Genomic DNA, 13764 nt, shown 5'->3' on the forward strand with positions numbered 1-13764 from the left:
GCAGTTTTTCTCTTTCAGTATCTTAAATATATCACACCACTTCCTTCTTGCCTCCATGGTTTCTGCTGAGACATCTGCACCTAGTCTTATTAAGCTTCCTTTGTATGTAATGGATCGCTTTTCTCTTGCTGCTTTCAGGATTCTCTCTTTGTCTTTGACATTTGATAATCCGATTATTAAGTGTCTTGGCGTAGGCCTATTCATATCTCTTCTGTTTGGAGTACACTGCGCTTCTTGGATCTGTAATTTTATGTCTTTCATAAGAAATGGGAAATTTTCATTAATTATTTCCTCTATTATTGCTTCTGCCCCCTTTCCCTTCTCTTCTCCTTCTGGGACACCAATGATACGTACATTATTGTACTTTGTTTCATCCTTGAGTTCCCGGAGACGTTGCTCATATTTTTTCATTCTTTTCTCCATCTGCTCCTTTGCATGTAGGCTTTCAGGTGTTTTGTTCTCCAGTTCCTGAGTGTTTTCTTCTGCCTCTTGAGATCTGCTGTTGTATGTTTCCATTGTGTCTTTCATCTCTTGTGTTGTGCCTTTCATTTCCATAGATTCTACTAGTAGGTTTTTTGAACTTTTGATTTCTGCCGTATACATGTCCAGTGCTTCCTTTACAGCCTCTATCTCTTCTGCAATATCTTCTCTAAACTTTTTGAATTGATTTAGCATTAGTTGTTTAAATTCCTGTATCTCAGTTGAAGTGTACGTTTGTTCCTTTGACTGGGCCATAACTTTGTTTTTCTTAGTGTAGGTTGTAATTTTCTGTTGTCTAGGCATGGTTTCCTTGGTTATCCAAATCAGGTTTTCCCAGACCAGAACAGGCTCAGTTCCCAGAAGGAAGAAATATTCAGTATCTGGTTTCCCTGAAGGTGTGTCTTAGAAAATTGCTCCACCCTTTGATGCCTCAGGTCACTGTGCTTTTCTGCCCAGCAGGTGACGCCTGTTAGCCTATAATTCTTGACTGGTGTGAGGAGGTGTGGCCATGTTCCCCCAGGCTCTGGGGTCTGGTTCTGAATGGAAAGGGCCCCACCCCTTTCCTCCTAGAGAAGACAGACCCCTCAGGTGGAGGTCATTAGCATTTCAATGGTCTCACTCTCTGCTTGTGGTGTCTCCACCCTTCCCAGAGTCACAGCCCTGGAAACTGAAAATGACTGGGGCTTTCTCCACTGAGCTGAAAAAGAAACAGATAGTCCCCTTCAGACCCGGTCCAAGGCGACCCTCCTGCTCTCCCAGGTCAGTCGTCACCCAAAGCCTCTGTCTGTTTTTTGGGGCTGCGTACCTGTAGTGAGCAGTTCACACTCGCTGCTTAAAACCCCAGTTGGAGCTCAGCTGAGCTGTATTCACTTGCTGGGAGAGAGCTTCTCTGTGGCACCACACGGCTCCGCAGCTCGGGCTATGGGGGAGGGGGTCTCACGACTTGGATCCACAGGTTTTACTTACAGATTTTATGCTGTGTTCTCGGGCATTCCTCCCAATTCAGGTTGGTGTATGATGAATGGATGGTCTCGTTTGTCCCCCCGCAGTTATTCTGGATTATTTACTAGTTGTTTCTGGTTTTTTGTAGTTGTTCCAGGGGAACTACTTAGCTTCCACTCCTCTCTATGCCTCCATCTTGCCCGAGTCCCCTGCTTCTGTGTGTTTTTGCACTTAATTAGTGTATTTACCTGTATTGATTTTTCACCTCATAGTTAGCCTGGTTAACTCATCCTCATTCATTTAAGTTTTGAATCTATTTAGTTTACTAGATTTTTTCCCAGGCAGCATTGTTTACTCCTCAGTGCTATCAAATGCCTCTCACATGGTGTTTATCATACAATATTGTAATTGTTTATTTATATCTGTTACCCTTAGTACCTTGAGAACAGGGATTATATCTTATTCATTACTCCAGCACTTGGCTTTGTGACTAGTACATATTAGGTGCTCAGTAAATGGTTATTGAATTAATTAATAAATGACTCTGAAAACTAGCTTTGGCCACTAACTAGATAGTATCCTGTAAACTAAGATAAGGAAGGAAGGATGACAGGAAAGTTTGGGGCAAATAATAATTCAGTTTAGTTCTAGTTGAATTTGAGTTCTCAGACCACATCTATGTAGACGTACCATTCATTCAACATCCATATAGACTATTTATTCATATTATAAATATTAATTGATCCATGAATCTTTTTTTGTAGACATAAACAAGATTATTCTAAAGTTTATATGGAGGGGCAAAGGAACTAGAATAGCTAAAACAATTTTGAGAAAGAAGAATAAGAATAAAGAAATCTAACTGATTTCAAGACTTATTTTATACTTATAGTAATTAAGACTGTGTATTATTGATATAGGTATAGACATTTAGATCAATGAAAGGGAACAGAAGATCCTAAAAAAGATCCATGCAAATATACCCAACTGATTTTGGCAAAGATGTAAAAGCAATTCAATGGAGGAAAGATAGAGTTTTCAATAAATGGTGCTGGAGCAATTGGACATCCATAGGCCAAAAAGAAAAGAAAAGAGAACGACAATTAGATTCTAAAACCTAAATCTTACACCTTATACAAAAATTAAAACGGATCATGGACTCAGATGTAAAATGTAAAACTATAAAACTTTTGGAATAAAAGAGGAGAAAATCTTTGGGATCTAGGACTAGGCAAAGAATTCTTAGACAAGACACTAAAAGCACAGCCCATAGAAGGAAAAAGTGATTAACTGGACTTCATCAAAATTAAAAATTAACAAAAGACCTGTTAAGAGGATGAAAAGACAAGCTACACAGTGGAAGAAAATACTTGTATACTACTTATCTGAACAAGTACTAGTATCTTGAATAAAGAACTCTCAAAACTCAACGGTTAAAGAAAAATCAATTTGAAAAAAATGGGCAAAATATATGAAGAGATATTTTGCTAAAGAGAATATACAGATGGCAAATAAGCACATAAAACTTCTTCAACAATGATGTGCAAAAAACCACAATGAGATGTCACTACACACCTATCAGAATAGCTAAAATAAAAGTAGTGACAGCACCAAATACTGACAAGGATACGGAGAAACTGGATTATTCATACGTTTTTGGTGAGAATGTAAAATGGTATAGCTGCTTGTGAAGCTGTTGCTGTATGGTGCATACTGGGAATACAGGCTTACACACAACAGAAACTTTCAGCAAAATGACTGCTTTATTACCTACAGAGCACAGAAGGTCTAAAAGAGCAGGGGAAGAGATCCTGTCATGGCCAGTCTCAGGGAGGCCAACTGCTTGTATCAGGGTCAGTGGATGGCAACTCTGCATGTCCTGCTTCACGTTGGAGATGAGAGACCCTGTGCCGTTTAAGTGTTGATTATTTGTATACCCCAGTGGGAGTATCATGCAATCTTTGTACAGAGTTCCCTCACTGGCAAGCTGCTAAGGCTGCTTGTTTGGCCAGGCAGTTCCATTAGATCCAATGTCTACTCAGGGTTGAATGGAAACATAAAATACCTGCACACAAAGAAAAGGAGAGGGGTATGCGAGGGCTGGGAGATGATCGCTAGGTATGTCCTTGACTTCTGCAGCACTACTCTGGAAAAGTTTGGCAACTTCTTGATAAACTGTACATGCAACTACCGTATGGCTCAGCCCTTGCACTCCTACACATTTATCCCAGAGAAATTAAGACTTATGTTCAAACCGAGCCCTGTACATGAATATTCATAACAGTTTTAGTCATTCATTGTGTGAATGGTTAAACAAATTGTGATATATCCATGTCATGGAATATTATTCATCAATTAAAAGGAAAGAACTATTGATACACAAGGAACCTGGATGAATCTCTGGAGAATTAGGCTGAGTGAAAAAAGCCAACCTCAAAAGGTTGCATACTGTATGATTCCATTTATACTTATATAATATTCTTTAAATGACAAAATTATAGAAATGGAGAACAGATTATTGGTTGCCAGGGATTAAGAAGAGAAGAGGGTGGGGGTGGGAGGGAAGTGGGTATGGCTATAAAAGGACAACCAAAGGGACCTTTGTGGTGATGGAAATGTTCTGGATCTTGTCTATATCAATGCCAGTATCCTGGTTGTGATACTGTACTATAGTGTTGCAAGATGTTCCCATTGGTGGGAACTGGGTAAAGTGTACATGGAATCTCTCTATTACTTATTATAGCAACTGCATCTGAAACCACAGTTACCTCAAAATAAGAAAGTTTAATTCAAAAATTAATTGAACACCTAATATGTGACAGGTCCTATGTTAACCATTGAATATGCAGTGTTGAGCAAAATTGACACAGTACCAGACCTCATGCACCATTCTAGGAGAGAAGACATTAACCAAATAATCACATAAATAAATGAAAAATTGCAACTGTGATAAGTGCTATAGAGGAGATATATATTTATTAGAGCTAAGGAGAAAATTTGAGGGGGTCAAGGATGATTTAATCTAGGTAGTACGGAGGTCAGGGAGTCTTAACTTACTAACTGCATGACTTAGGGCAAGTTATTTAAACTCTTTGTGGCTCAATTTTCTCATCTATTAAACAGTGATAATAATAGTACCTAAGCCCTAGGGTTGTGATTTTATTTAATACAAATATTAAAATAGTTAATTTTTGTAAAGTGCTTAGAATATTTCTTAGCATATAGTAAGTTCTGCTTAAGAGTTTGTTTAATAAATAAAGGGATACTTGATGTGAGATCTGAAGAATGAGTGGAAGAGTTAATTAGGTGAAGAGAAGAGGATATGTTCTAGGCACAGGAAACAACAAAGGCTTTAGGTCAGAAGAAGGAAAGAGCCTGGTGGGGCTGAGATAATGAAAGATTAAAGAGTCTGTAGTACTGCAAGCAAGTAAATGCTACAAAACAAAGCTGGTGAACTAACTAGGTGGAGGCCAGACCACATTGGACTTTGTCTGCCATGTTAAAGAGTTTGTCTCCTAAGAGCTGTAGGAAATGATTAAAATATCTTAATACTTTGGATGGGGAGGGATTACTGATCAGCCATGCTTTTTGAAAAGACCATTCTGGCTTCAGTGCAGAGATCTGAAGGGTGGGGAGGTGGTGGAGAGGAGAGGCAACGTACTTAGATCATTTTAGAAATTTACTGCAGTAGGCCAGGCTTTATCCATGGAGATTTTCATAGATTATTTCTAATCCTCATAACCTTGCATGTATGTTCACAAGCTACTGCATGTCTGTTAAAATGTTTTGAGATGGTTTAAAAAAATATGTGAATGTGTGTGTATATATATGTATGCGTATATTCACACATAATTTTAAAAGATGACTTTGCATTATTTTATTTTTTCAAATATACAAAATTTCAACTGCTGTGTTGTAGAAATAGTCTTTTGTGGCAAGCCTGGAACTTAGTTTGGAACCTAAAAAGTTTCAACCAGATTTTCTGCTGTTTTATTTCCTTTATGCTGCTATAGAATTTTGAATATTTTATAGCAGCACTGTTCAGTACTAATGTGTGTGCTACAAATGTGAGCTGCTTATGTAATTTTAAATTTTCTAGTAGCCACATTAAAAAAAAAAGAAACTGGTGAAATTCATTTTAATAATATATTTCATTTTACCCAGTACATCTAAAATATTATTTCTGCATGCAATCAATATAAAAATTAGTAACAAAAATATTTGACATTCTAGTTTATATTATCTTAAAAAGCCTGTGAATATTTTACACTCAAAGTACATCGCAATTTGGGCTGGACTCATTTTAGGGACTCATTAGTCATATGTGGCTAGTGGCTTCCTACTGTAACAGATAGTCCAGCTCTATAGGTTTCTGAGTTAATAAGAGGAATAGTTTGTTTTTGTTTTTAGGGTATTGAATTATAGAAATAACCTATATAGGCCTGAGTTTAATTTATTTGGAACAGAGTGGGGTGCTATCATTTTAAAGACAGGGTTGGAGTCTAGATGTTTCAGAGTTGTTAGTTGTTCTAGTTTGCTAATGCTGCCAGAATGCAAAACACCAGAAATGGATTGGCTTTTATAAAGGGGGTTTATTTGGTTACACAGTTGCAGTCTTAAGGCCATAAAGTGTCCAAGGTAATGCAGCAACAATCGGGTACCTTCACTGGAGGATGGCCAGTGGTGTCCAGAAAACCTCTGTTAGCTGGGAAGGCACGTGCCTGACGTCTTCTCCAAGTTCTGGTTTCAAACTGGCTTTCTCCCAGGATGTTCCTCTCTAGGCTTCAGCTTCGCTCCAAAATGTCACTCTCAGTTGCTCTTGGGGTGTTTGTCCTCGCTTAGCTTCTCTGGAGCAAAAGTCTGCTTTCAACGGCTGTCTCCAAAATGTCTCCGTAAGCTTCAGCTCCTCTCTCAGCTCTCTGCGTTCTTCAGTGTCCCTCTTGGCTGTAGCAAGCTGGCTCCTTCTGTCTGAGCTTATATAGTGCTCCAGTAATTTAATTCAGACCCACCCTGAATGGGCAGGGCAACACCTCCATGGAAATTATCCAACCAAAGTCATCACCCACAGTTGGGTGGGGCGCATCTCCATGGAAACACTCAATTACCATCTAATCAGCACTGATATGTCTGCCCACACAATATTACATCAAAGATAGTGGCATTTTGGGGGACATAATACATTCAAACGAACACATTAGTGAAATTAATCTTTTTAACAGTTTGAAAGAGGTAGGTTTCTAATGATCATTTAATGGTTTTTGAGAAACTTTTAGGGATAAAGTGGAGAAAATGTGTTCAAACTTGCTGATTGAAGTCTCAGTACACTGAAAGCTTTATTTTAGAGATTTCTCAGTGCTGTGTAGCTTTTAGCTAATGATCATTGATGTGTGTTTTCATGTGTGACATCATCACGTAAAGAAGTGAAGAACAGAATGCCTGTGTTCTTTGGAAAATCTTGGCACGTGTGCTTTGATGCTTCAAAATTAAAATGATTCTCAAACTTAATGATATTTTTTAAAAAAACCTTTTGGCTATTTATTCCAAAGCAATGATATTTAATTTGGTTGCTTCTGTGATACTACAAAGCTTTTAGCATGAACACTTATTTTCATACCTTTCTATTTTAACATGAGATATACTTAAATGTAAAACTCTTGCTTTAATTAATACATTTTAGGAAATCTCAGTATATTATAATAGAATGACTTTGGATATCTAAGTTAACTATAAAACAATAAAAATTGCAAAGCAGTAAATATTTAAGTTTTTCTTTCTAATTTATTTGCTAGTTTCTTGTTATTCCCCCAAGACCAGATTAATGTCATAGAGAGGATTTCTCTTTTTGACCTCATTTATTGAATAAACAATTTAACATTTAATGCAGCTACTGAGAATATGGAGATACTCTCAAGGAGCTCTCAAAACTTCGTCTTCTCCAAAGTGTCTTTAAGTTAGGAAATTTATATAATAATTCTGTTAAGATAGTTATTATCAGTAATATTTTGTTTTTCTAAAAAGAACTGTAAAAGCTTTACAAATAATTTTAAATTATTGTATCTCTGAGGTTATTTTTTTCCATGTGCAAAATGAAAATATACTGAGAGCAAGAGATTGTCATAAAAAATTCCAAGTCTTTAGTAGATACAGTGTTAGAATTAGTACAAGCTTAATTCCATTCTTTATTTTCTGCATGTACTTATTATGACGTAGCTAATAAGTCTTGTTTTTAAAGTTTTACCACTGTTTTGACTGCTTTTATGACTTTGTATCTTTCAAATCCCACAAACCTTTTTTACTGACTTTTTACTGTCACCATAGTTATTGTTGGACTCTCATTTTGATATTGAACAAGGAGGTAGACATTTTTTAAAAAAACTGTTTAGGAGTAATATTGTTTTTAGAATATAGTCTGTAAGAACAATGAAAACATTCTTGGTTTTACTCTTGTTGAAAAAAATGAAAATTGTTATCTATATGATATTTTCTATGGCTGATGTTTGCCCATGGGCCTTGAAGATTTAAACTTTAAAATGATGAAAGGAGAATGAAATTAATATTAAAAACTTTTTAATAAAACAGTATTAAGTACTACTTGCACCTAGTAAAATAGTCAAAAGGGGCAAATGGTTATACAAGGAAGTTTCCTTTTAGCCCTGGTACTTCAGCCACCCTCTTGCCTTCCCTGCAGGCACCCATTACCACTTGGTTGAAAAGCCTTCCAGAGATAGTCTATACATATGCAAGCAGTTATGTACTATATGTCTTCCTCTTTTTCCATTTTTCTTTTTGAGAAAAACAAAAAACAAAAAAATCCAGTCACGGAAATTGTAGTGAACATTAACACTTCTCTGTACTTTATGTTTTTAACTTAACTGTTGATCTTGGAGGTTGTTTTATACTACTACATGAAGAAATTCTTCATACAGCTGCTTGGAAAAGAATTATTAAATCACCCCCAATACTTAACATAATAGTTAGCTATTAGTATTTTTTAAAATACAGAGATCATTTAAGTTTCATTTTGTGATGTTAAACTGTATAATTTTTACTATATGTTGGGAAAATGTTAAATCCATTTTTTTTCCCTTTCTTCAGATAATCAGACAGCTAAATGGAATCTGAGCAGCTGTTCCATAGAGGCTACTATAGAAACAGCTACAACAGTATAACAAGTGCAAGTAGTGATGAGGAACTTTTAGATGGAGCAGGTGTTATTATGGACTTTCAGACTTCTGAAGATGACAATTTATTAGATGGTGACACAGCAGTTGGTAAGTTTGGGAGTCTAATTCTTAATATTTGTAGTCATGAATACCTACTAATAAATATGTATGTTTTATTGAGGTTGAATTTTCAGATAATCTTTTTAGTTTAAATGTAATACAAAGGAGTATATAAATCATTAAATCCTATGTGTTGAAACTGATGAATTTCTACAAAATGAACACACTCATGTAACTACCCTTTAGATCAAGAAATAAAACGTTACCAGTACCCCCAGAATCCTCACTTGCGCCGTCTTCCAATTCTAAAGGTTTTTCAGGTATTTGAACTTTATATAAATGGAATCATACATCTGTGTTGTTGCAGATGGCAGTAATTTATTTTCATAAGTGTGTAATATTTCACTGTGTAAATATACCATAATTTATCCATTCTACTGTTGATGGACATTTAGATATTTTTCCAGATTTTGGCTATTAATAATAATACAATTAATTTTCATGTATGTATATTTCGGGGCACATATGTGTAGATTCTGTGAACATATACCTTGGACTGGATTGTGTATCTCTGCTTTACCAGATACTGCAAAAGGCACTTCTAGAGTGGTTGTGGCATGTGCATCACTGCCAGTGGTGTGTGAGAGTTCTAGTTACTCCACATCTTTACCAATATGTGATAGTCTCAGTGTTTAAAATTTTGACCATTCTAGTCCGTATATGATGGTCTCTCATTATGGTTAATAATTTACATGTACTAAACAGTTTTTAAGTTTAAATGCCTTTTTCTATGTTTATTGGCTTCTTAGATTGCCTCTTTTGAAGTGCCTGTACAGCATTTTGCCTACTTTTTAAGAGTTCTTTATGCGTTCTGATTATGAGTCCTTTGTCCAATACATGTATTGCAAATGTCTTCTCTTACTCTGTAGTATGCTTTTTCACTCTTAATGGAATCTTTTGATGAAGATAAGTCATCAATTCTAATGAAATCCAGTTAATCTTTTTCTTTATTTTTCTTGTTTTTTTGTTCCATTTAAGAAATCTTACCATATCTCAAGGTCATGAAGGTATTCTCCTACATTTTCTTCTAGAAGTTTTACTGTTTTTGTCTTTCACATTTAGATTTAGTCTATCTGCAATTGATTTTAGTATATGGTGTGAGTTAAGGGACCAGATTCATTTTGTTCCCACATGGATAACTAATTGACCCAGCACTGCTCGTTGAAAAAAACCATCCTTTCACCAATGCTCTGTCATCTTATCCTTATCACATGTAGAGTGACTGTATTTCTGTGGATCATTTGTTTCTGGACTTCCTACTGTATTACATTGTAATAATTGTCTATCCTTATGCTAAACCCAGCATATATATGAGTTTTGTCTTTGCCTTTTATTGACCCAGTATTTCATTTACGTTTATCATAATTACTGATAAACTTGGGTTCAAATCTACGATCTTCTTATTGTTTTTCTATTTGTCTCATCTGTTTCTTTCCCTTCTTTCTAATCTCCTCAATAGCTTATTAGCTTTACATTATCTTATTTTTTGTTCAGTGGTTGTTCTAGAATTTATAACATGTTTCCTTGACTTATTAGTCAGACTGTTAATTAGTGTTTTTACCACTTCATGGAAAATTTAAGGACCGTAGCATACTTTACCGCTTTTTATACTTTCCTGCTTTTTATGTCATTATCGTCCTGTATTTTAAGTCTACTTCTCTTTTAAACTGCATAAGACATTATTATTGTTGTTTTTTACAGTCAGTATTTATTTAGATTTAGCCACATCTTTTCTCTTTCCATGACTTTTCATTCTATACTGCATTTTCATGTTATCCTCCTGCCTGCAGAACTTCCATTATTTCTTTTAATGACCATCTGCTGGCAATAAATTCAGTCAGCTGAACTTTGGGACAATGTCATGTTGGACATTGTATATAAAAAATTATAGAAGCTCTGGGCTCTGGATGATGATTTCTCTACCAGAGTGGATTTACTTTTTTCTGGCGGGCAGATGATCTAGGAGCAAATTACCTTGATCCCATCAAGGATTGAGGTGATTTGCAGGTGGGTTTCAGACTTTCTGAGCATGTGTCTTTTTCAGTTTACCCTTATTTTTAGGTCATAGTCCTTGAGGATATCACTAGAAAGTCTAGGGTGTTTGCCAAGACTACTCCTCTCTGGTGAGAATGAGATTCGGTTTTTATCTCCCTGGAATCTTGAGACTGTTGATAGCTCTGCTTAGTATTTGGTCCCTTAACCACTGCTTTTTTTACTTGGCTTCTCAGCCTCTTGTCCATGTAGTTTACAAACTGTAGATACCTTGAGGGGAGATGCAGCATGGGCTGAACTGCTGTCTTTTTTTCTCCAGGATATTGGCCTTCTCAAGTCCACATTGCCTTGGTGGTTCTGATTTTTGTCTCTTGACCCCATAAACCAAAAGCTCTCAACCTTCCCTTTCTATTGGACTCTCAGTCACTCTGCTTATCAATCAAGAAATTGCTTAAGGGCAGAAGTGGTGGAGACTGTTGGGCTTAACTCTCCATGTTTTGCTTCATTTCTGGATCTTGGCAGCTTAAATTCTGGCTGCCTTGGATGCTTTCTGATTTATTTATTTTTTGTATTCAGCTTTTATTGTTGTTTTTGTTGGGGTGATTGATTTGATACAAGCTGGGAATGGAAACCCCCAAAGCTTAATTTTAAAACAGAATTTTGCTATTATTGTTATCATATACTGTCTTCATCATTAATAATTTGTTTTTAATTGCACAGGTAAACATCAGATAAATGCATATAGTTATAACTTGAAAAATCAAGTGAAATTTAACAACATCCCCATTTTTTCTGTGTTTAAATAGCTTTTTGGACTTTTATGTGAGGCAAGAAATTGAAAGGCAGTAGAAGGGGAAAGGCAGTTTCCTAAGTGAGATTGTAAAGGGATGCTTGCAGCTTATGATAGGGTAGAATGGAGTAGTGGAGTGAAGAGTGGGTACTGACATTCTATAGGAAGATAATGGCATCATCTTTTGCACAACTCCCGTGTCTTCAGACTGGTTATTTATTGCTGCTAAACTACTTTAAAACTTTGTTACTTAAAACGGTGATAATCCATTATTTTTCGTAGTTCTGTGAGTTGACTGGGCAGTTGTTCAGCTTCATATGGTGTCTGTCTTCTGGGGTGCTATGACATGTGGAAGGTCCAAAATAATCTCACTCCCGTGGCTGGGTCTCATCCATTTGGAACACTCCATCTGGCTGCTTTAGCTTTCTTACTACATGGTGATCTTAGGGTAGTCAGACTTCTTACATAACAGCTGGTTACTAAGAGGGTGTGTTCCAAGCATATGAAAGTAAAAGCTGTAGATGTCTTTAAGGTCCAGCCTCAGAATTACCTAGCATCACTTCTGCTGCATTATTTTGGTCAAAAAAAGTCACAGGCCCCTGTTCTGATCTAGAAGGCAGAGCGACATACTTCAGGGCTTCAATACCTCAGAAGATTTTAACAACCAGTAAGAATTGGCAGAAACATCTTTCTTAGAACTCCAGGAAACAGTTAAAGGGCTGCAGTAACAGGGTGAGCACTGAATGAAGAAATAGGCTTCTCAAAAGTGTTAGGGTTTTGTGGTACCTGGGTTGGCCCCTCCACCATCCCGTCATCTGCTTGGTACAGAGTTGGCCTGCACTCCCATTGTGGATCCCTTGTTGCAGTTCCAGAGGGAGCAGAATGACTCTCATGGAGTGCTGGGAGCAGGTATGTCTGGCCCAGTCTGTCTGGTGGCAGCCTGAGGGGCTCTCCATCCTGGAACTTGCACTGCATGTAGTAGAGAGCTCCCCTACAGAATGCTTTGGGAGAGCAGTCAAGTTGTACTGCCTGGGGCAAGGGATTGCTGGCTGTAGGACATATAGTGCATTGCAAAGAACTAAAGGAAATCAGGTAAATGATTGCTGAACACAAGCAGAATATCAATAGAGGGGTGGTAATTATGAAAAGGAAGAGCTGAGGATGACAGTAACAGAAATTAAAATTCCCTAGGAGGTTCAATAGCAAATTGTAGCTGGCAGAAGAAGAAATCAATGAATTGAAAGATAAAGACAATTGAAATGATTCATTCTGAGGAGCAGAAAGAAGAAGGAAGTAAGAAAAGTGAACAGAGCCTGAAGAACCTGTGGGACACCATCATAGACACCAATATATGCATTATGGGAGTCCTGGAAGGAGAAGAGAGACTACTTAAAGAAATAATGACTGAAACTTCCCAGAATTAACAAAAGACATAAATATACACACCCATGAATTCAAAACATTGTAAACCCAAATAGACCTACACCATGACATATTATAATCAAACTGTTGAATGCCAAAGATAAAGAGATATTCTGAGAGAGAAGAAGCAAGAGAGAAGCAATGTGTCACATAAAAGGGGAGCCTCAGTAAGATTAACTGCCCATTTCTCATTGGAAACCATGGAGGCAAGAAGGCAATGGGACAACATATATGAAGTGCTAAAAGCAAAAAAATGCCAAGCAAGAATTTTATATCTGGAAAAGCTGTCTTTCAAAAATGAGGGAGACAACTCGGCAGATAAATTCATTAACCTCCCCCTGATGGGGGACACGATTCCCAGGGAATGAGTCTCCCTGGCGATGTGGGAATGAGGCCCAGGAATGAGCTGGGCCCTGGCAGTGAGGGACTGAAAATGCCTACTTGGCCAAAAGGGGGAAAAAAAGGAACAGTGACAAGCTGAGGTCACAGTGGCTGAGAGATCCCAAATAGAATCTAGAGGCTGTCCTAGAGGTTTCTCTTATGCAGTCTCCACCTAGACATCCCATATGGCCACAGTATGTATGCCCTTACCAAAAGTAGTCCCCAAATACCTAGTCCCTACCTGAGATTCTATAAAATATTCACTCGCTAAGTTTTATCTCTCAGAAACTTAAATCCACCAGAGCGTTCCTATGCCAGACAAGTCCTAAAGCCCAGAGGCAACAGCCTCTTTAAGAACAACAATTAGATGCAGTCCCCTTCCCCATACTGTTGACACCCCTTTTCAATATGAACAAGTTAGCGGGCTCACTGTCTAGACACCCGTGAAGATAGAGAAAGAGATTGAGAGGAAGG

General features: G+C 37.1%; 1 protein-coding gene across 2 annotated transcripts in view; it reads left to right on the forward strand.

The window, feature by feature from the left end:
- The window catches only part of CLCN3 (chloride voltage-gated channel 3), a 120247-nt gene that overhangs the window by 15661 nt on the left and 90822 nt on the right, over window positions 1–13764 (forward strand). For both annotated transcript variants that reach the window (XM_037831002.1, XM_037831005.1), the window contains exon 2: window positions 8518–8693. In XM_037831002.1, the coding sequence (XP_037686930.1) occupies window positions 8534–8693 (160 nt within the window). In that variant the 5' untranslated portion in view covers window positions 8518–8533. The remainder of the gene's footprint in view (window positions 1–8517; window positions 8694–13764) is intronic.

Source organism: Choloepus didactylus, chromosome 3 (genome assembly GCF_015220235.1).
Source record: "Choloepus didactylus isolate mChoDid1 chromosome 3, mChoDid1.pri, whole genome shotgun sequence".
NCBI lineage: Eukaryota > Metazoa > Chordata > Mammalia > Pilosa > Megalonychidae > Choloepus > Choloepus didactylus.